Below are 23,476 nucleotides of genomic sequence, written 5' to 3'. Positions count from 1 at the left end.
GGTGATTGATGAGGACAGGTGAATGAGGAGGACAGGCGAATGAAGAGGACAGGTGAATGATAAGGACAGGTGAATAAAGAGGACAGGTGAATGAGGAGGACAGGTGAATGAGGAGGACAGGTGAATGATGGGGACAGGTGAATGATGGGGACAGGTGAATGAGGAGGACAGGTGAATGAAGAGGACAGGTGAATGATGGGGACAGGTGAATGAGGAGGACAGGTGAATGATGAGGACAGGTGAATGACGAGGACAGGTGAGTGATGAGGACAGGTGAATGAGGAGGACAGGCAGGTTTATTTATAACTTGATATGGTTTGAAAGGGCCATGAAATTGATTGTACCGCACGTTTGAGAGCACTGCTTTCAAAGGTCTGATGTCCTTTTAGGCTGTATATTCTAAACTCAATCTGGAAATTTGAATAAAAAGTGACAGCCCTAATATGGGTTATACAGTTTAAATACAATTTCTGTCAATAAATCCTCTGAATGCTACAGAGTGGACACACTAATTCAAGTTTGAGTCTTCTCTCCAGGTCATTGTTACAGGGTTGACCAACAGGAAAAAGGAAAGGCTTTAACTACCATGTGAACTGCAGCTCACAGAACAATGCTAACTTTTTTACGACCACTATTTTTAATATTTATTCATGACCCACACTGGACCATGGGTTTGGCAGCAGGAAGTTTTCTCAGGCGAATCAATGGGAAATGGGAGAGACACGACCCTGCCTCTGATTGGCTATTGTCATCGTGTTTGATTACTATCAGATGGCTGCTTATATATTCTTAGACACAGATGTCAAGAGAGACAAAAGCAAAAGAATAATGGTTTGGGATCAGGCAACGTTGATATAAAGACCCTCCCAAAAAACAAAAGACAGAACACTGAAGAACTGCAACAGTGTTAGTGCAAATAACTGCAAGTATTTATTGGTAAAAACATCACCAAAGAAATAAATGTAGGCATTTTAAAGGCGTATATTTCTGACCCAGACATGGACGACCGCCTTTAGTCAAACTGCAACTCTTATGTGCAACCCTGAAACTCTTTATCTAGCACATAGCCTTTCATAACGCCACCTACAGAACTTATTTTTAAAAACACCACATCGACATTTTTGCAAAACACAACTACATCACTGAGTTCATTCCCTTTGTTCGGAGGTCGTAAACAAGTTGTGCAAGACTCTTGGCCTCACTGTTCCTCTCTCTCTCTCTCTCTCTCTCCATCTCTCCCGTCTGTCCTCTGGGTGTTTAAATCAAACGCTGCTTAAGGCCTTCATTTTCATGGAAGTGCCAAGAGGTCTGTGTCACTCAAGTGAAATGAATAACTCATTTAGCCACCAGGCAATGATTTCATCTACGAACTTGCAGAAATAAAAATCACATCTAAAAGACAAATTAAGTGCTTTTTCCGGCCCCTTCTTTTTCCTTTTTTTTCTACAGAAATTCAAATTTTTGTGGCAATCACACTTGTTGGACATCATAGTTATTTCTAATGAGACATGAAATTACACACATGACAAGTCGCCAGTCCATCACAGAGCCACACAGAGACAAACAACCATCCACTCTCACACCTTTTACACAGACGTCGACATTGCCTAATCTCCAAATCTAATGTGGGAGACAAGGAATTATAATTCCTTAAAATGACCCGTGACCAGGGTTTAAGTTAACCGGCAAAAAAGAATAATGTGAAACGTGGATTCTCGCCCTAAAAACCGAATCAAAACAGCCCAAAGATGCCGTCTTCACTGAAACGCCGACGCAAACATGAACAGAGAATCGTGACTTATTTCGAAGTTAACGCAAGAGATAAGCACGTAAAGTCGTCTAAAGTCGACTTAAAAATTGAACAATTTTGCCCAAACATTACCTCAATTATTAATTATCTCATTACCACTGACAGATTTATGACAAATTAGCGCTAAACAGTAGAATTATGTGTTTCATGCTTTGCTTTCTGCCCAATATAGTCCTATATTCCTACATTTCCTATCTTTTTGCAGGGGTCTGTCCTGTATTGGTGTCTGGATTTGCCTTTAAAGGAGTCAATAAAGGGATTTTGAAAACCACATTTGACTTTGACAACATTATTATTGAATTGTTAAAGAGGAGGGAGGAGAGCGAGGTATAGAGAAGGAAGAGAATCCCAGGACACTGTTTTCTGTTATTCTCCTTCTTGACCTCACCTTCCTCTATCAAACACATAATCACACAAACTAATTCCCAACTCTCAGCAATCCATCCTCCAGGAAAAAAACAGCCCATAATAAAGAGAGAACATGTCATAAATAAGCTCCAATTTTACTCCCTGTCAGCACTTCAATTTGCAAAGGTTTGCCTTTAATTAAAAACAATCAACGAGAGATTTGTGTTCCCTTGTCCTTTTTGCACGACACAAGCAAGAACCTTGTTAAAAAAGTGACTAACCTCAAACTTAGACCAATACTTTTACTTGTACTGAAGTAAAATTTGATCAAAATAGTGGTACTTTTACTTGAGTAGAGTATTTCAGTACCCTTTACACCTCTTTCTTTAAATTATCTTATCTATTGATCCACACTCCAGTCCAGAAGGTGGTGACAACACACATACAACCCACAGAAGAAGATTTCTCATCCAAGCAGACCATAGTCATACAACTCGTGCTGCATCTAACAATTATTTTCATAACGGATTAATCTGTCGATTATTTTCGTGATTAATTGAGGAATCGTTTAAACTCAGAAAATGATGATGTTCTCGAATGTCTGGTTTGGTCCACAAACCAAAATGATTCAATTTTTAATGATTTCTTTGTTATGTGGAGCAAAGAAATGAAGAAAATATTCACATTTAAGAAGCAGAAACAATCAGGAATCTTGTTTTAATCATAAAAAAAAGCTCCTAAACGATGAATCCATTATCAAAATAGCTGACAATCCAACCTCCCGTTATAAACGTCATAAATAAGCTCCAATTTCACTCCCCATCAGTCGATAACTCCATTACATTGATTTCTCACATTTGAATACACAAACGCATTAAAACACAATGGAGACGGATCGCAAACACGTCATGTTCTATATAAATCTCCAAAGGAGGAGGGGGGAATCTATTTTAAAGTGCACATATGCACGCATCCTGTCAACGTCCCCCCCTTTCACAGATATTGTTTTCCTGCGAGAAGACAGGTGGCTCTCTGCTAATGTTCTTTCTGTGTCTTCTCGTCCCTTTTTTCGGTCTCATAAATAATATTAGCGCAGTGAGAGACGGCAGCCGAGGAAAGACAGATTGAGGGAGCATATATGTGGAAAACGCCAAACACTTCCCACATGTTTTCTCTGATCCGACAATCTTTTTCCACTCCCTTTTCCTATGACGATTACCATTTTACTGCCTCGGCTCTCCTTATCTATCACCTTTACTGCCCTGCCACTGTCTTGTCTGTCACTTTTTTTACTGTGCCTCTCGAATGCCGTCGGGGGGGAGACAGGAAAGTGGAGCCCAAAAAAATAAAAATGACATGACTCTACAGGAGAGTGAGAAGAGATTAAGAGGTGAGGCGGGAATAATAAACAGGAGACGGACGCAGGGAAATTCTTTTCAAATAAAACACACATATTAAGCCTGAAAAACAGCCCGTTATTTTCTTTAAGGCACTTTAAGTGAGTTTCTCCCTCGCGCCCATATTTTCTCTTCATCTATGATTCTTATGCCGACATGTTATTAAAAATGCTTTTCTCTTTTGTCAGATTCACGGGGTTAAGCTTCAAAGTCAGCATTCATTTCTGAGATTTATGCCCCACTAGCTTCACAATTAAGCAACTTTTATTTACAATTTTTCCATCACAACACAGTGTAATAACATATTTCAATTGGGTATAATGAGCAGCATGAGAAATGCCATTGTTTCAATGAGTCATAGAAGAAAGTTAGGGTCTATAACATCAATTTGTTTTATTGAGTTGATGATCCAATTTTAAGATTGGATCATTTAGGGATGAGGTATTAGGTATTTCAAAATGCCGTGTTTGCTTATTTTAACCATAAAAAGGGCAACAAAATGTCCTGTGAGTAAGCGCTTTTGCCCATTTTTCCAGAATACCTTTCAATATCTGGCAGTTATTTACAATTTTAAATAGTGTATTAACCATTTAAAATCAAGAAAAACATATAGTTTTATTTAATAACAAAACAAAACACTGTAGTTGTACACAAACACCAGATTGTGTGTGTTCAATTTCAAATTTGAACAGTAGAAAACATATTTACAATAAAAAACATAGCTGAGACCTCCGTCACTATAACTCTCCCCTCTCTGGTGACAAAGACACTGATTCGCCGGCTTCCTGCAGCAGCACGAGTGAAATCACCGTAATAAGCACACGTTGGTTGTTGACGTGCAACTTCTCAGCTTTCATAAAACGTTGGAATTTTTCCGACAGCACAACATCCAAACATTTGGATGATTTCAGGGTTTGAGACAGAAGACAGCCACGATGCATTTGGGCACGGCACCAAACCGAAAAACCACACAAAAACACGCCGAGAGTTCTGTGTAATGAGTTTGGCCTCGATTCAAGAGCACACTTCTCTCCTTAAAAACATATCAAATTCAACTACTTTTCACCTCTAATCTGAGATTAGGACGGCACCGAGTGTCATTTACCAAACGCTCAATTTGCCGTGCACTTGTAAATTGCCTGCGAGCAAATACTTGAACGTCTGAGTGTTTTGTTTTGGGCTTCGAGTTCAACTTCCCTGTTGTTTTCAGTCGGAGACAAAAGCTGCAACAACCAACAAAAGCAGACACAACAGCGAGTCGATGCAGTTCAACCGGAGGCTACACATCAACACTTCATCCCAGTTTTCTCTTTTTTCCCCAATTTCAAATACCTACTTGAGACATTTCCAGGATGCCACCAAATTTCACACCGCCATAGCTCAATTCAGTGTGTGTGTGTGTGTTGAGTCGACTGAACAATGACCCACATAGTCCTGTCAGCTGTAACACTCGCTCTCTGTCTCACTCTGTCTCAGAACAAGTGTGTGACGCACACTCTTTAAAGGAATACTTCACTGATTTGCATTTAGCTTTGTGTTACTAGAATAGGGGTAGTATTTTTGAAAATTGTGCTTCCCAACCTCAGTTTCCCCTGAGTCGAGAAATATCCTTATTCTTTTTTTTTGTCCACCAGTGACACTTGGTCTGAGCCTTGGTCCGAGGATTGAAACCGCAACGCTAATTCCGCACTTTTTAAACAGGACGGGACCTCATTCCCACAATGTAAACAGCGTCCGCCATCTTTGCTAACAGTTAAGCTAACAGGAACAAGTGTCACTGGTGGGCACGTAACAAAGAAAAGAAGGAAGATACTTCTCAACTCAGGGGAAACATTTTTTAAAAAATACTCCCACCACTATTCTAGTAATACAAAGCTAAATACAAAACAGTGAAGTATTCCTTTAAGTCAGAAGGGACACCGTCACGAGTGTGTTTGGAGACGCCGACTAAGCTAATGGCCCAGACTGTCATGCTCAAAATAAAGCTAAAAAAACAACGGGGAACACGAATGTAAACAGAACTTCCTGCTGTACCAGTGAAATGCATACATCTTTTTTATCTACTTTTTAAACCTTCAAAATAGCAACATGAGGTTGTTTAATTATTAAAACTGGACCAAGACTGAAGGCAGTTAAATCATGGAAGAGGTTCACAAGCAGAGCTGCACACAATTTCATCTTCTTACTTTACTACAGGCTTGATTGCTTTTTCTGTTTTAATACACCTGATTTATGATGTAGTCGACCAAACAATAAAAGATGTTAAAATTGTCCAACTAGCAGCCCCCAAAACAGAGATATTCTGTTTGTTATGATACAAAAGAAAGGACTTAAATACACTTATCTAACATATTTGGTGACTAAAAATGCAATTGCTGAGAACTCGTGTGTAACCTTGTCATCTATCTCAATCCTCACGAGCAGCCGACAGACCAATGAAACAAAAGAAATGCCAGTAAATACAGAACAATTAGTCACTGATATAAATAACATGATAATTCACTCACTTTCTTTGACGTTGGTGTCCACTCTGGTTTCTTTCACTGAGTTGTAACAGGTTAATATCCAGGTTTTGTTTGGCCTCTGTTTGTTAATAAACCAAACACCTTTCCCTCAATCATTACATTTCAAATAAGGCTGTAAAGTTAGCACCTAGTTGGCACCAAATCACTGTCTGTGCACAGCCAAACAAACACCTGAACTTACAGGGCCTTGCTTCTGTCTCATTCAAATCCAAAGGTGGTCAAATGTGATTGGTCAGAACGACCAAGGTTGGCCAATCAGAGCGCTGAGCTCAGACTCCACACCATTGGACAGAAAACAGGAAGCACCTGTGATGTCCACCTGCATGCTCAGTCTCCAAAAAGGGAAACAGCTTTCAACATACAGGAAGTCACTAACACCTCATCTGAGCGTAAAAATACAAAATATAACTTTATATAAGAAATTTAAAAAAAAACATGATATAAACTTCAATTTCTTTATCAAATCATACACACTTGTACATTTCCTACTAGGGCTGAATGAATGAATCAGAATTTTATAGAAATCTCAATTGGCAATTTGAAAATTGCAGGAGGCATGATATTTATTAAAAGTTTTTACAGTTCAAAATTCTAAATGAACACGCAAAATCGGTTTGTGTACAACTTTTCTCAATGTAACTTTTTGTTTTTCTTCATTTTAAATTGTTAACACAATATTTTAACATGCAGTAAATTGTATAATAACTGCCAGATATTGGCAGTAACTCTGGAAAAATGGATAAAAGCACTTACTCACAGGACATTTTCTGGACCCTTTTAATGGTTAAATTAAGCACAAAAAAGGAAGGTTGGGTGTTAAAGGGTTAAATATGTTTTTCCATATGTCAAAAGAATCACAATTCGATATTTATTCAAAATTGTTCCGCCCACATTTGATACACATGCGCTTGTTTTTGTTGCTCATTAAAAAAAAACATTTTATCACTCAGTCCTGTCTCAAGGTTTTATGCAGCAAATGTCCAGTTTTGGAATAATACTCCTCACTCCTCACTCCTCACTCCTCACTCCTCTCCTGTGCGACTGGCTCCTCGCTCACTTTCATTTTCAACCCCTTGTCGAGTTCATTTATTTCAAATGAGAGAATCCATTACTGTGGCGTCATTCCGCCGCGGATCTGCTGTCCTCCAGAGCGAGAGGTGAAATCATGCATGTCGAAAACACTTCATCGGGGGGTGGGGGGTTTCTGTTGTAACCAAAGTAACAACGGAAATTCACGTTTGGACTGACACTCCGAGTTTTGGGCCGAGTGTTTGACCCATGTTTCTTTTTTTGTCATAGGACGAGCGCTGACTGCTGCACCGTTTTTTTTTTTATCCATTCTTCATAGATTACACAACATAAAAGAGGCAAACACAGAACCCTTTAACACCTAAGCGTCCGAATGTCTGTCTAGAAAAGTTTATTAATATAGCACTTTTCACAGAAAGAATTCACAAAGTAAAAACGGTAAATAGTAAAGTACATAATATAAGTGATTTTGTCCATTTTCCCAGGATAACTCTTAATATCTGGCAGTTATTTACAATTTGCCGCATGTTAAAAGAGTGTATTTACTATTTAAAATAATCAAAAGTTTTATTTAAAAAAAAAAAAAAATAAACCATATTTTACAATAATAGTTCTCAAGTCTTTACCTCTCTATGTGCAAAAATAGGCCAAAAAATGAAAAATGCAAACTATGTACATGTGTTTTTCCAACTCTCTCCACTCTGATACTGTAATAACCACACGTTGGCAACTTCTCAGCTTTCAGAAACTGTTGGAACTTTTTCGTTATTATTTCAGTCAATAATTATCAGCAGTTGTGCTTGTTTTTGGACACGGTGTCTTGTCAAACAGGGGCGTGACCGGCAGCGCTAACACCGTGTCTGTTCCTGTTAATGAGTCTGTGCTTCTGTGCACCCCGGCGCTCTGGCAAAGGCTTTCCTGGCAGGACACGAGTAGCCACGATTGTTGGCGCCGTCCTTACTATTGGCCACGTCCCATCCCACCAGGGCACATCCTTTCACCCCAGAAAACATGCGTATATGTGTGTGTGTGTGTGTGTGTGTGGAAGTGGGAATGGATGACAGCACGGATGAGCGAGCAGCAAAAGCACAGGTGAATTTAACGAGTGCCAGTACAGGCGACGGGATTCAAAGCACACAGACACTCAGTGGTTCCTTCCCATTCTCCACAACTCTGCTGTGTATTAGGAATTATGAATATTTTGCGTGTTGTCTTTAGTTTTACATTTTATTTTGCATCTTTGCCACTACTGGGTGACCACATACTGACCATTGAATTCAAATGAACACCCTGAGGTCAGCATTTCAGAGCTCCACTGCTAGACTTTCAAAATTCTAATGTTGGCAATATGCGGGGTAAATATCTAAATATCACTTGATATTTAGACCCATTATCATGGAAATCGCGGACATAATTTGAAGGTTGAAATCCTACAGTGTGTCACTTAACTTAAATACAAAAGTTCAACCACACCTTGGACTTTGTTAGCGTGTGTGTCCAAATGCCCAGGACTATAACAAAGGTCTGTAAAGTATAGCATGTGCGTGGCGCCCTTCCGCGTCAAAATAGTCCGCATACATAGCGTCCAGTTGTGGTGTGAAAACTGTCGACCCTGCGTCGCGCAGCCGCCTCACTTATCCCACTTATCCACCACATCTCAGCTCCTGTTCGGCCACAGAAGCTGATGAAAGGAAAAAGATGGAATCTCATTCCATTTTAATGCACTTCTCTGAACACTGATCTCTCTCCACACGCACACACGTGCAGGTAATACTCGCGGGGCTTTTACTCTCTGTCTCACACGCACATACGCACTCAATTAATGCCCTTCAGGAAAGCCTTTCACCCAATCACACACGCACACATTCGTGGCCAAGTGCACACAAATAAATCTACACATGAACACAGTCAGCAGTTCCATTTAACACATTTCTAATGAGTTCATCAGGGATCTTGATTAAACTTTAAATTGCCTCCCTATTTCATCAATAACCATGTAGGTCAACATACATATGTTTTCTCCCTTCATGACCAACTGTGGGGATTTGGAGCGGACTGAAAAATGGCTTTTTTTAGTTTTTAAATCACATTTTTGCCACTTTTTAATAGTTTTTTTGAATTGAACATTACTTAACACAAAGAACCAAGAGTCAGCTGTTGTGAACAGTATAGGGCTATACGGTTCTCACTTCTCCCACCATTAAAGGGAGGATTTTCTTGTGTCAGGTCTCTAGGCAACCGCAGCCGAACTCCAAAATGCCACGGCCTAATTTGAATTCTGAAAATCTTCTGCTGCCCGGCGAGAGCTTAAGTCACGTCCCGTACCGCCATGAAATATCTGTAAATAATGCAGCGCTGTCGTGTGCACGGCGGAGGCGTGACCTGACGCACTTATCGCTCTACTTTGAATGGAGCGCGAGTCAAATGGAGCCAAAGAAGTTGATTTTATGTTTGTTTTAAACCTTCGGCTTCAAGCACTAGCCAATCGAATTGCATGATACAAAAAAATTAAAATAAAATTCCTGCACAGGCTCGAGCCGAGGGGGTGTCAAACCCTTGTTCATAATTTGTTTTGTAAAAAGAGACTTTATTAAATGTCGTCCGGCCCACATGAGATCAAACATGAGTTTGACACCCCTGCTCTAGCCAATCAGATCCTGTTCTAAGATTAGCCCAAGATTGGAACTACGACACAAAGCAAAATTAATTATCCATAAATTCAAATAAATCGTCTTTCCACATTTAAAGATTTGCAACTTAACTGTTTAGATCACTCAGAAATACAGTTATTTAAAACTTCATCACCAAAAATAGTTTTGATTTACATTGAATGACCTCTTATGGCCCTGGTATACATCCAAAGTGCGGGTCAGATATCGCGGACCCAGGTATACGTTTTTTTTAGTTTGGTGAGCCGGGTTGAATACTCCTCCTGCTGGTGGGGCATAAGTTCAGTTCACCTGCAGTATCCTCTGGGTCCACAAGGGGGCCACTCCCCACACTTTTAACTTGTTGAACAGCAAAACCTCTTAGACATAAGGAAGTGTTCCTTCCCCCCTAAGACGGATATTTTCACGCACATTCCTTCCTTCGCACAAGTTCACACTTTTATCGTTTTCATTGCCAAAAGAAATAATTTGCACTACTTAGCCATTAAGACGCTTACACGACAGGAATGCACGGCTCTTGTAACTGAATTGTATCGCGAGGCAGCACTTAACAAATGAAAGTAATGAATAAATTCAGCAGGACGATTAAGTCTCCCTCCATTAACCATTTGCTCATTAAGTCCGCCTTCGTTAGTCGAGGTTGGGCGACCGCGTCCCGTCTGTCTGCGGCTCTATTTTTCCTCGTTGTTGATGATTTGGGGAGAAGCAGTGTGCACGCACACACACACACACACATGCATTCACTCACTCACACACAAACGAGGAACTCTCACATGCACAAGTTGGCAAAAAAAAGAAAAAAATTGAGACTCACTCATGTCCTAATGAGTTTTCCAGCTTGCTGTTCAGTGTGCACTTTGCCTTCATTATCATCACCCTCTTAATGCATAATCCCACACTGAAAGATATCAACACCACATCATTACACTTTAGAGGATGCCCCCGATCTCGTCTGTTTTTTAATATTCTTTTTATAGTTTTGTATCCCTCTGTCATCTTCCCTTCGTGTCTTTGTCCTTTACTCTTTTTTTTGTCTCACCTGCATCTCATTAAATCACTTTCTCTGTTGTTGCCTCTTTCTTCTTCCGTGTTTTTTGTAAAGTCTCCGTGAACAGCTGCTCCCGCTCTCTGCCGTCTTTCCTGTCATTATACCATCAAACGGCCGAGGCAGTGGACCGCACTCCGACTGACCTTGAGAATTAATTGCAGATCCGTGAGGAATTGTGTCTGAAATCATCCCACAGTTTCCTATTAATTGCATTTTAACGCAACTGTTGTCAGCCTTGTGAAGCTTCTAAAACAAAGTATTTGAACTCACAGGTTGCTGCAGCCTGAAGAAGGAAACTGGAGATCTTTCCCGCTGTACTTCCCAAGGGCTTGAGCAAAGATTTGCTCTCCCTAATTTGCGGCAAGTGTGTGAATTCATCTGCGTGGCCATGTGTGCTCCAGCTGTGTTCGGAGACACGCTGTGCACGTACAATAAGTGTAGCGTTGTGGATTCATTCTCCGTGACGCCAGGGAGTGCGGACTCTCCTGTCACTTGAGGTACGACGCAGGAACCCACCTCAAACAAAAGGGGGAGCGAGCGGGGAAAGCAATCACAGTGGTGGTGATGCACAGGGCAGACGGATATATCAGCAAAGCCCCCAGCAGTTCTCATTCTCACAGACAGGCAAAAGCTGAATTATGGAAGCAATTTGGATGCTACGCCTCCATTTTCCTCCTAATACTTACTTGCACATAGGGGGCAGACAAACATGTGCATCTGCAAAATTGGAGGTTGACTGATGTGTATTTTTAAAGGCCAATAGAATGTGGATAGTCATTATAAAATATTTAAAAAATGGCAAACGAACTAGGGTTCAACTAAGAAGGGCTGCTGTGAATGCACCCTTAGTGAATTGCATACGTTGAACGCACCCTGTAATCTCATCATTTTACTCTTTCTTACTCTCACCCGCTCTAATGTGCTGGAGTTTGTTTTTGTACGTTATAATCAGGAGAAAAATCACGTCATAGTCGCACATTTTTTTCAGCAAAAGCAGCCTTTAGATAAACAAATACAGCCATCGTTCCATCACTTGAGGTACTGTAGGTGTGCTACGAGCCAGTCTGGGGAGCAGCGAGCCGCGTCTCAACAGTCTGCCAATATCAATAGGCTGAACAATGTCTTATCAGAAGCAATTAATCGTTTTACAACCCCAATGTCATGCATACTTTATTGAGACGTTAAAGAAACAGCAGTTGAGCTGTAGCACTCTCAAAATGCAAAACACACAGCACAGCTGGACGCAGGAAAGAGTGTGGGAAAGTTTTGTGCTTCTACCCCTGGCACAGTCACACAAACCACCAACAGGGACACAGATCATACATTGTCTCATCAAAGTAAACAAGATAGCGTGTGTATTTGCATGTGTTTAAAGACCCCAAGCAGAATCAAGAGGAACTGACACTGATCAAATGAAGTACAGAGACGCCAGTGTGTGTGTGTGTCTGAATCTAAACATGTGTGTGAGAGCCAGTGTTCCCTAAATTCCCCCGGGGCAAAGTCATTCCATTTGCTCTCACCAGGGGACAGCCACCACTTATCAATTTATGAATTGAATTTCATTTTCTGCTTCCGACGCGCAGCGTGTGGGTGTCGGCGAGTGAAAGGCGCCTTTCAATTTATTGTAGAACTGTGAGGACTTCCTGGTAACAGAGCAGACAAAGACAGAGAGAATCCATTAGTGATAGCATTGACGCGCAGGCCGCTATCACCTCGTCCCTTTTAGAAAGAACCACCATTTGTCATTGTCTCCGTAACAGATAATGTCGAGCCATAGTTTCGGTGTTTTCGTACAATACGTTCAATCAAGTCTCTGCACTGCAAACACTGTTGTGATACTCTGGGTTTGCCTCAAGGTTTTCAGCTTTAGAGGTGACCTAACGTCTCAAGGGTTCAGCGATCCATAATGCCACTGTAATTACCAACCATGCACAAACATAATCAATATCCAGGCATGAAGCAGGAAGAGCTGTTACAGAGGGAAATAAAAATATCTAGGCGACATGCAGGAGAAGTGATGAGGGAGGGAGGGGAAAAAAAAAAAAGAAGAGGCAAAGGTAAGTGATGTAGAAAAACGCTTTGGCCTCCATGTCAAACCCTCAATTTTGTGGAGATGCAGTTATCTTGTCCTCTTCACACAGATCCACAGCGGCGGCATATAGATGCACTCTGGAGCGTGCGTCACTGAGAATTCATCACACTGAAGAAAACAGCTGCTTTCTCACTCACACCCTCGAACAGCTGGAAGGGTGATTACTTAAAGCTGCGGTGTGTAACTTTAAGCGATGTTCGCTGCGGATGAGGTTATTATTCTGCCTCCGCGCGGTCCTTGTTTTGTGCCGCGTCCTTCATCGGAAAACAGGCTCTGTCAAGCGATGCTATCACAACACGGTGACTGGCGGCGTGTTTTCAGTGTATTTTTTGGAGCAGTAGAAGCCACTTTGTCAACCTGCTTGCCGCCTCCTTTACTTTACTAGCACAGTGCTGTTATTGCCTCAGTCTGTCTTGACATCAAACCCAAACACTTTCTTATGTCCAGTCCAGATTTTACCATCACTTCACTGAGAAACACAGTTGACATCGCGTAAACGGCAGTGCTCGACTCTACTCGGGTTTATTTTGCTTTTCCATTAGGGATAGTACCTGGAACCTGGTGCTTTTTTTAAGTACTGAACTGAGCCGATACTAAAAATGTGACGTCAACAGACTGCCGGCCTACTCATTGGTCAGAGAGTGTTGTCCTTGGAAGAGTCACGAGCGAAACGGTTTGCAGTTCACATTATGATTAGATTAGAACCGGATTGGCTCCACTGGTGGGCCGGTTTTGGCCCGCAGGCTGTACGTTTGACACCCCTGCTGTACAGCTTGAACTGCTGTCATGTGTTTAAATTGACCGATATTTACCCTGTCGTCACTATAAATGCGAAAGATTCTAATGGACCTCCGTCTGAATGCAGCAGCCTCGTTTTCCCATCAGGATTAACAAGTTTCATCTCATTATATTTGGTGTCACCTCTTCTCTCACTACTCTGTATCATTTCCGCAAAGCACAAACGGTTGAAAGATAATCTTCAAAAAAAAAAAACACACACAAAAGAAACACGGACAACTTTTGTTCGACACCATTTCTCTCCGCTGTGACTGTCGGCACGCGACTCCTTCTGTGGCTGAGAAAAAATAATAAAGCGCCTGGTTTTTTTTTCATGGAATTTTTCACACAATCTGTTGTTTGTATCTTCATTGTCTGCTGTGAGATTAACACACACACACTCCCACTGCTGTATTTGCTTCCAGAGCCTCTCGTTGAGTCGAGTGGGTGACTCGCTGTGATTGACACTGTCAGATTTAAAAAGGCATGTGTTTTTGTGTGTGTGTGTGTGTGTGTGTGTGTGTGGCACGTGTGCATGTGTATCTCTTCCCCACATCCTATTTTCAGCCCTCGATGCATGCATGCTGCTTTATTCACATTAAACCACACAGAGGAAAGATACCAGCCTTGTTGTCGTATCGCACCACAGCCACGGGGCTCGGGTTGAACACCAAATCTCTTTCCTCAATACTTTAAGACTCCCACGCACGGACAAATCCCCGGCACATTTAGCCAACCATATTGTCATACATCTGTGGACACGCGTCGTATTCACTCCCACAATGACATTAGACATGGACTCAAACACACACACACACACACACACAAAATACACAATCGTATTAGGGAAATGAAAGCGAGGCAGAGGAACTCGGTTCAAGTGATGTTAATAAGACAGATCCCGGGCATATACATCATGTGCAGTTGCGATTATTGTCATTGTTTCTATGCAAATCCCCCTTTCATAGCGAAAACCGGGTGTTAACGAGTGTGTTTAACACACACACACGATCTCAGAGAGCGGCGACTAACGCACGACAGATCACGTGGCACTTGTATTTCATCATCACACAGCCATCTATCAGCAGAGTTCAGTGAATGATGACGACGTCAACACATGTACACACACAAACACACCTACAGAGGCATGCTCTCCATCACTCGTGTGGGAAATGAAAGACTGCACACACACACACACACACACAAGTGATCATGAGGATGCTCAGATAGGGCCCAAATGCGTACAAGAATACACACGCTTCTGTCAGGCGACACAAACACACACAAAACACACACCTGTGTTGCAACAAATGAAGTGGCTGTTGACAGATTTCAGCAGTAATTGATAGCCGTGTTTGGCAGCCATTTTTGTTTGGCTCAACCACAAGCCAGGGATGATCTAACCGGCACAGCATGTGCGCGCACACACACACACACACACACACACACGCAGGCCTTTCATACAAGCATCCATTGACACATCTCCTCCCTCAAACACACACACACTCATTTGAAAGCGGAGATTAAATTTCATGTTACGCTTCTTAAGACAAATGCACACGTTCCAAAAAACATAAATAAAGAAGAGAAGAGAAGTCAATATGAACAAACTTTTCAAGAAGCAAACAACACTTTATGAATTGAGCAAACAAAAATGAATCACAAACTCAAAATACACAAATTGCAAATAAAATAGCCTTTTAATCATTCAAAATTATTCTAATTTATTTGCTTGAAAATACACTTTTTGTGTGCAATGATTGGAATTTCGCTTGCTTTTTTGCGTTTGCAAAGAAAGGTGTATTTTGTGTTTTTTTGCTTCTTTAAAAGTGTTGCTTGACACAAAAATCTAACTCAAAGTCAAATCTTACCTTGAAGAGTCGCAGGATGTTCGCCACCATGATGGACACCGAGCTGGCCGCGGCTCCAATCACGCCAACGATTTTATCCGGCTTGGTGAAGATGGGAGGGTCCCCATTAGCGCAGCGAACATCCGAGCCGTCCCTCTCGATCAAGGCTTGCACAAAAGTCAGGGACTGCTCCAGAGCGTACGTGTCCCTGGAGCAGGTATCCAAGATCCGGGCCCCCAGCGTGATGTTGGGCAGCAGCTCGGGATCCTTGTTGATCAGGTCGATAGCGAACATCATGGCCTCCAAACGGTGGATGCCCTTCTCCTTTTTCAGCTCCCCGCAGGGCGTGCCGCGGTCGCCGCGGGAGTGGACGGGGAATAATCCTCCAAGGATGATGTCCCCGTCGAGACGGATGGAGTGGGCGTACTCGGGTGCCGCCTGCGGGTCTGTGGGGATCCGCTGAGGGGAGGCCAGTTGGAGGCAAGTGGAGAATGCAGCCACAAGCACGAAGATGACCGAGCTAGACTGTCGGGGGGAAGCTGGGTTACACTGAGGCTCCATGATCACAAAAAACAAGAATTACAAAGGTGATCTTGAGGAGGGTTTTTAGATGTAAGAATTCCAAGATGCTAGAGAGTTCCTATTCAAGACCAAATGGAGGGGTAAAGGACCCCGGGCGTGGAGCTGGCCGAGCCCCAAGAGTGAATCATATTCCAGAGATTTTCTTTTGGGCAGAACTAGAAACCGATGATGGAGAAACCTGGTTGGAGCGTAGAACCTGTAATCCACAAGTCACATCCTCGGCAGAGCCTGTTGAAGAAAGACAGAGACGATGTGATGGGTATGCAAGGATGTACGGTCCACCTGACAAACATGTAAAACTAATCGTGGGCGCAGCAGACGTGCAGCCAAGCATGCTAAAGCATAACACGCGTGTTCATTCGTCTGCATGCACTCACATGTGCGTAGTCTTCCCGGGAGACCCTGTCAGAAAACTCGCACTTAAGTCATTTCATAATTGAAAACTCAAAGTCTGTCAGTTTTGTAAACGCCTCGACACGTCTCTTGGCCTATTGACGAGTCGGAACAGCTGTTTAGACGACAGCCCGGGAGCACGGGCGAGCTCCTCGGGATATTCTCACACAAAAAGGTGCAGACGACCTGCTGCAGCGGAGATGTGGAAGAGCAGGAGGGAGGGAGGGAGAAAGGTAGGACGTAGACAGGGGAGCAGGAGGTGAGACGGGAAAGGGAAACAGGCAGCGTGAGGAGGAAACAGAAAGAGCAAAGAAAAGTCAGAGAGCGAGCAAAGCCTCGGAGAAAGTGTGTTGCATCATTTAAACACCTGCTGTTGCTGCTGCAGCCAAGTGAGTACACTTCATCCAGCACACACCTGGAATCCCAACAGGGAGATAGAATGTTAAATGTGGTTTCTTTGCATTAGCATTAATAAAACGGGGGACCAAGCGTAACTTTTCATTGGTCGTCATTTGAGGCCATTCGTTGACTGATTTTCCACATCTATATTGTGAGGCAACAAAAGAGTCTGAGAAAGGATGTTATAATTAACATTTTTAACACTACAGATGTAAATACAACCTTAAAATAAACCCTTAATTAATGAATTAACAGCCAACATTACACAGTCAGATTATAATGCATTCGAAATACTTAACTCTCTCAAAATGTTCCCAAATTTTGGACCTTTTTACCCGACATACTATTTGATAAACCTTGTAGTAAACACTGAAGTGACTTTGCAGCGTGACCACACTTCCTGTGTCAGCCCTTTCAAATTAAAGCCATGCATGGTTCAGCCAAATAAGTAGCCAGTGTAATTTTAACTCCTCTCCTCTGCACACCCTTGTTTTGCTTCCCCTCTGTTCGAGACATTTTTGAGAGGGGTTCTGCTGCTTTTTTTTTTTTAGTTCTGTTAACACACAGCATTTGTGACTCATAGCTGCGGCTCACTGTGTTCGAGTAACTCTGCTGGCTACCCCAGTGTGTGCTACAATGTGCATTATTGAGTCGGTAGCACACACTGGCAACAAACCAATAAATCAAACCAAAACAAACTATTTTTGCAGTCTACAAATGAAAATATAAATTGTTGGCCGCACCAGGGAAGCCAGTATTTCAATTTTCAATGCATATTGCCCCTTAAATATGCGATTACACGCACTGCAGGGAGACTGAGCCTCTCTATCTCTGGTGGTACAGTAAGAATGGCACGCTCTGCTCTGCTCACTGCTGCTTAACGTGCACATTAAGCAGCCACGGCCATGAAGGGTTTGAGCCAGGTTGGAAAATCAGTTGTGACAAACCTCATAGTTCGTATATGATACAAGTGCTAATGTGTTTTCATTAGCCGGGTCCCGGGGGGGATTTTGTTTTTTCCTCATTTGTCTCCCCTGATCCCTGTGTATATTTATTTATTTATTTATGCACAGAGACTTTTCAGAGGTGGGCTCATTGTTGTATGCGGCGTTAACATTTTCCCTCAAATTTGCTTCTTACAAAACACAGCGTGACTACTTTTGTCAGTATGGCGCCTGTACCTTTTAGCATTCAGCTCGCAGTAATCACGTAATGGCTGCTCATCGAAGGTGAATTTGAATGGGGAGAATTACGCCAAATATCGCATAAAGCTCAGCGCCATTAAGTGTTATTCAGGGGTTTTTGGTCGACGTTTATTTCATTATGCTGTTCAGACCATTCTCTGACGTACTGTGGTAAGGTGCCTCAATTTGGCTAATTAGTTACTCTTTCCACCATGTATTTTCCCTTAACAAATAATTTCTTAGTGCATTATAACATTTCCTCTTATAGTGTATTATCCCTTACAAAAAAAAAAACACAAGGCACATGAAAAGTCTGAAAATCTACTGAAAATTGACCCATTAAGGCATGTAACCTACACGTCAGTGAGTCTTGGCTATAATTCAAGTTGCTATAACAACCCACTCATTAAACATCCAGTTTGTGACATTTAAGAGGGTTTAAGAGTAGAAATGTAAGAAGTATGTTTGTATAAGTGTGGAATGGCTTCAAAAGCCTCACAATAAGCATTTTTTGATGTACTGTGAGGCTAATTTAACTACTTGCTAAATGCTAGCTCGTATCAAGCTACGAGCTAGCATTTAGCTTTTATTACTAGAATAGGGGTAGAATTTTTGAAAAATTCTGCTACCCAACCTCAGTTTCCCTGGAGTTGATTAATTAATCTTCATTAAAAACATTTTTTCTTACATGCTCACCAGTGACAGTTGGTCCGAGGCTTGAAACTGAAAGGCTAATTCCGCACTCATAGAGGGACTGGACCTCATTCCCAGAATGTAAACAGTGTCAGCCATCTTTGCTAACAGTTACGCTAACAGGAAGTGTCACTGCTGGGCACGTCACAAAGAAAAGAATGAAGATTTTTCTCAAGTATTCCTTTAAGCGGGTATCCACTGTCACGTGCGAGGTTAGTGAAAGGGTTAGACATTGGAAAGGGCGGTTATGTTATTGGTCAAATTGGATTTAGGATACCAAGAGGCCTGATTTCTGTGCGTGCTTCTTCTCTCCCTCTGTTTATGTGCAAACGCACGGGTCAGAGTGAGGTGAATTTGTTTTTGCATCACTTAAAATGACACTAAAATGATACCTGCATTATTACCTGATCTGTCTTGGAGGAAGAGTTTGCAAACAGAGGCCGCCGGCTTATTACCCCCCCCCAGAGGCTCACTTAATTGGTTAATCCAGCACTGCTGTTATCTCGCCGCATGTGATCATAACCATAATCCTTAGCTGCAACAATTCCATCACATGTAAGACACTTATTCAAAGCACTAAACTCATTACTGTTATATTTTATTTTTAAAGAAGGCAAAAGAAAAGCTGGCTCTCCGTAAAAAGCAAATCACGACATCAAAAACTTTTTAACTTATCTAATTTCACCCACAAGGGCCACTAACAGGTTTCAAGCTCAGATCTCATCACAGCATGAGCCCCCCTCTCGCTCTGTCTCTATCTCCTGCCGAATCCATTTATAATTCGATTCTGTCCCAATTAATTCATCAGTTTTTTCTCCACTTGAAATGGAATTAGGTCAAAACCACTCATTCACAACCAGAGCCACCGCTATGATTAAAACCCCTGCTTTATATAGGTTAGGAAGCCCTGATTCATCTGCTTACAGGCTGCAATATTGTTTATTCAACACTTTTTCCCCCCTCGGAGTCAGGCTCCATTTGGCTCACGCACAGAAGGGGGTTCAAATGAGGCTTGGGGTTCCTGTTATTAAGCCTGACTACATGCAGTTATTGGATTAATATCTGCTTCTTATTATCCGACAAGACTAATTGGGTCCAACTTGACTCCCAGAGTCAGGTTCAGGATCGTCATGTCCCCCAGGGTTTGCCACTTATCTCGTCTTCCCGGCTCGTGATATTTAGCAGAAATTGGATCTCCCGCGCTGATTTAAGCCGACCTAATGGAGATCTTAAATCACATGGGTGCGCGTTGTTTTTTTTACAATTTAAAAGACAATTAAAGGGCTGTTCTCGAGATGTTGCTATGAACGCAAACACCTCAAGAGGGCGGAATAAGAGACGTGTGAACGCGTCGTGACTGGAGTGAGGCCCCCGGGGTTTTTAAAGGTTCAACATCTCATTTATCTGCGCTGATCGGGAATTATCACTTTTTTTCCAGGGGAAATGAAAACGCAGGCGTCCTCGTCGCCTGCACGATCATACACCTGCTCCCGGGGGGGCGTTCTCATTCTTTGTGTTTATCAAAAGGTTAAAAAAAACTGGTGCTCCCATGTGGCAGCATGACGGGAAGTCGGCAGACGTCTCTGAAGAAGAAGAAGAAGAAGAAGAAGAAGGTGGCTCTTTATACTGCAGTGACTGTTGGAGGAGATGATGAAGAGGAGGAGGAAGGCTGGACCCAGGTGGCCGCAGCCACCTCATCGTCAGTCTTTTTAATTCACACCCACGGCTTCTCCTAATTATTACTCCCCGGTTTTACCTCCTCCCCTGCGCTTACACCTGGCCTCCTACGTCCCCCCCCTGCTCTGTCGTCATCTCCTCCCTCGCTCTCTCTCTGTAGTCTACAGGGAGTGTGCTGCTCTTTTCAGAAAGTGATAGGCCCGTTCCCCCACCCTCCTCTTCCCTCTTTAAAAAGGAGGAGTTCCTCCGAGTCCCCCCCCCCCCACCCTGTCAACGATTGCATTCCCCCCCTTTAAGAGTCTCTCTCTTTTTCTCATCTATGATTTTAGCAAAATCACGGTCCAAATACACACTTGAGATGAACTTCCCTCAGTGCAGTCCCTGCTACTCCCTTACCTTAACCATCACAACTAAAAGAATAACCCTTACACCAAGTCTTAACACATGCACAGCTCTTTTAAAAAGGGTGTGACAGAATGTGATGACCCCCGCTTTAGTCTAAAAGGGTCCTCGCAAAGATATACACACACACACACAGAGAGAGTGATACACACATGCAATGCAGATGCCATCATTACTGACACTCATCTCCACTGGAACTTGAAAACAGCACTGAAACTAAAATGGATTTTCTGTCTTTTGGAGCCACGCGACTTTCACTCGTGTCACAAACGCAAAAGAACCTTTTCTCATCGTTTCCATTCATGAACACAGCGTCGTAAAAATCCCACCTGGCAACATCACAGTGACAGATGACACAAATGTGGCTCACCAACATGCGTCTTGAGGAGAAGGGGAAAAAAGAGGCAGCCCACATATAGGACTATCTATGAGATCAAAGTCCTGGGGTGTATATATCAATATATATATATATATATATATATATATATATACACATATATATATGCTCATTATGCAGCTTTAGAGGCTTCTTCTCCGAGCAGCCACAGCACTGGTGGCATCCTGGTTGCACCCTAATTAAGACAGTGCCATCCACAGTGGAAGCACAGAAACACCAGTGATGTCTTTGAGGAGTGGGATGGGGGTGTGGGGGGCGAGGGGGGAAGGGGGGAAGTGGGGAGGCAAATTAAGGACCTTGTTTCCTCACATCACACAGGATCCAAGTTAAAAATACAAAACAAAACAAAGAGAGTTAAAAAAAATCATCGTTTGAATCCCCACAAGAGATGAGGCAAAGTGACACCGTGCTCCAAAAAAATCCATCACCAGAGGAATGTGAGGGCGCCACAAGCAACAGCTATAAGGGTCAGGGTGGATTATTCTTTAGATTAATAATAATAAAGGGATTGAAAGAAGATGAGATTTACCTCACGAGATCAAATCCATCCGGCTGTGTGTGTGTGTGTGTGTGTGTGTGTGTGAAGAAAGGTGAGAAAAAGAAGCTCCGTCTCCAGCCGGAGTCTTCAGTCCGCCTCGGGCAACTTCCTTGCGGAGCTCAGCAGTTTTTATTTTCCTCCTTCTTCTTCTTCTTCTCCTTTCTCTCCCCCCCTACCTCCACAAAAAAAATCTCTGTCCTCCAGGAGTGAGATTGTTTCCCCCCCCTCCCAGGAATATTAGACCATCCGCAACCCGGGGACGTGCGCGGAGAAGAGAGACGTGGAGGCGATGTTTGGAAAGTGCTCCGTCGTGACGAGCGCGGCTGATTTTACTGGTGGAAATATCTCCAAACCCTGCACTTGTTTAAGGAGACAATGGGGAGAGAGAGAGGGAGAGAGAGAGAGAGGAGAGGGGGGAGAGAGAGAGCAGAGGAATTCATCATCACACGCGCACACCATCGGTCATGAGCAGTAACGTTGATTGGACCCACCTGCCGTTCTCACTCACTGCGCTCTCCGCGCTCTTTGCGCATTCTGCGTAGTGCGCTCGAGCTCCTCACGCACGGACGCGCGCGTCCTCTCTCTCTCTCTCTCTCTCTCTCTCTCTCTCTCTCTCTCTCTCTCTCTCTCCCTCACGCAGCAGTAGCAGCTCCTCCGTGTGTCGCTGCTGCCGAAAAAGGGACAACTCCACTCCACTCCACTCCACGGGCCAGTGCCAGATCGTGGCGCGCACACGTGCCAGGAATGAACGCAGCCTCACTCGCCAAATCACTTCCTAATTGCGCCAGCGCGCTGCACCCATTCAATCAAGTTGATTACGAATCGATGTGGATCGATACGGTTTTCACAATAGAGGGTTTTTTGTGTGATTTCAACACGTTAATACAACTCCTCAGAATTTGCCCGCACAGGCGTTGCGCGCCTCTCTCTTAATTGTCTCAACTTCAATCCATTTTTAGTGCGCACATTGATTCCCCTTGTAAAAACCACATCAGCGTGACTTTGTGTGTGTGTGTGTGTGTGTGCGCGCGCGCGTGGAATTAAATAAATGAAGCGCATCCCATCTGCTGTGCAATAACAGTTTGATCAGCTGTGCGGGCTGAGAGAGAAAAAGCAGGCAATCGAAACAGACCCGGGTTGTCCCTCATGTGTCAGAGAGTGTGTGTGGGGGGGGGGGGGGAAGTGAGCGCAACATGTCCCAGTTGTGTGGCTTTGCAGAGAGAGGCCACGGTTCGCTGGCGCGGTGCAATGGCGCCACTTTGTGGCAATTGACGTGTAAGTGCAACTGTGGAGGGGTCAGGAGGCCAAATCATAAGCTTTTTTTAAACTACATGAGAGGATAAGTGGTGCATTAGACTTGATATAAGCTATATATGTATTATGACCAATTTGGATTGTTATTATATGAATATAAGGATTCAATTGAACCCCAAATTACCTGCAATTTCTTTATACATCAAGTACTTTAACAAATACTTTATTTTTCTTATGTATTATGTATATGACAAGTTAATTCTTTGTTTATGTAAAGCCAAGGAACGATAGGGAGACATCATGCAACTATTCCCACCTCTCATATCTAATGTTTAATTAAATTTACTTTATGTACCTTGAGCTATACTGTAACAGCGATCATGCTTATTAGCCGAACACTTAAAAAGGGACA

The 23,476-nt window shown here is 42.8% G+C and overlaps 1 protein-coding gene across 4 annotated transcripts in view; it reads right to left on the bottom strand.

The window, feature by feature from the left end:
* The window catches only part of grm8a (glutamate receptor, metabotropic 8a), a 224,992-nt gene extending 202,614 nt beyond the window's left edge, over positions 1–22,378 (bottom strand). The window contains exons 1-3 of one of the 4 annotated variants that reach the window (XM_058625895.1): positions 22,302–22,365; positions 21,802–22,164; positions 15,567–16,355 (exon numbers count right to left, since the gene is read on the bottom strand). In XM_058625895.1, the coding sequence (XP_058481878.1) occupies positions 15,567–16,106 (540 nt within the window). In that variant the 5' untranslated portion in view covers positions 16,107–16,355; positions 21,802–22,164; positions 22,302–22,365. Of the gene's footprint in view, positions 1–15,566; positions 16,356–21,801 lie in introns of all 4 variants that reach the window. The other 3 variants (XM_058625894.1, XM_058625897.1, XM_058625896.1) reach the window with 3 other exon arrangements.
* Positions 22,379–23,476: the final 1,098 nt, after the last annotated feature.

This window comes from Solea solea, chromosome 3 (genome assembly GCF_958295425.1).
Source record: "Solea solea chromosome 3, fSolSol10.1, whole genome shotgun sequence".
NCBI lineage: Eukaryota > Metazoa > Chordata > Actinopteri > Pleuronectiformes > Soleidae > Solea > Solea solea.
The sequence above is the reverse complement of the archived record's forward strand: the minus strand, read 5'-3'. Positions and strand labels throughout refer to the sequence as shown.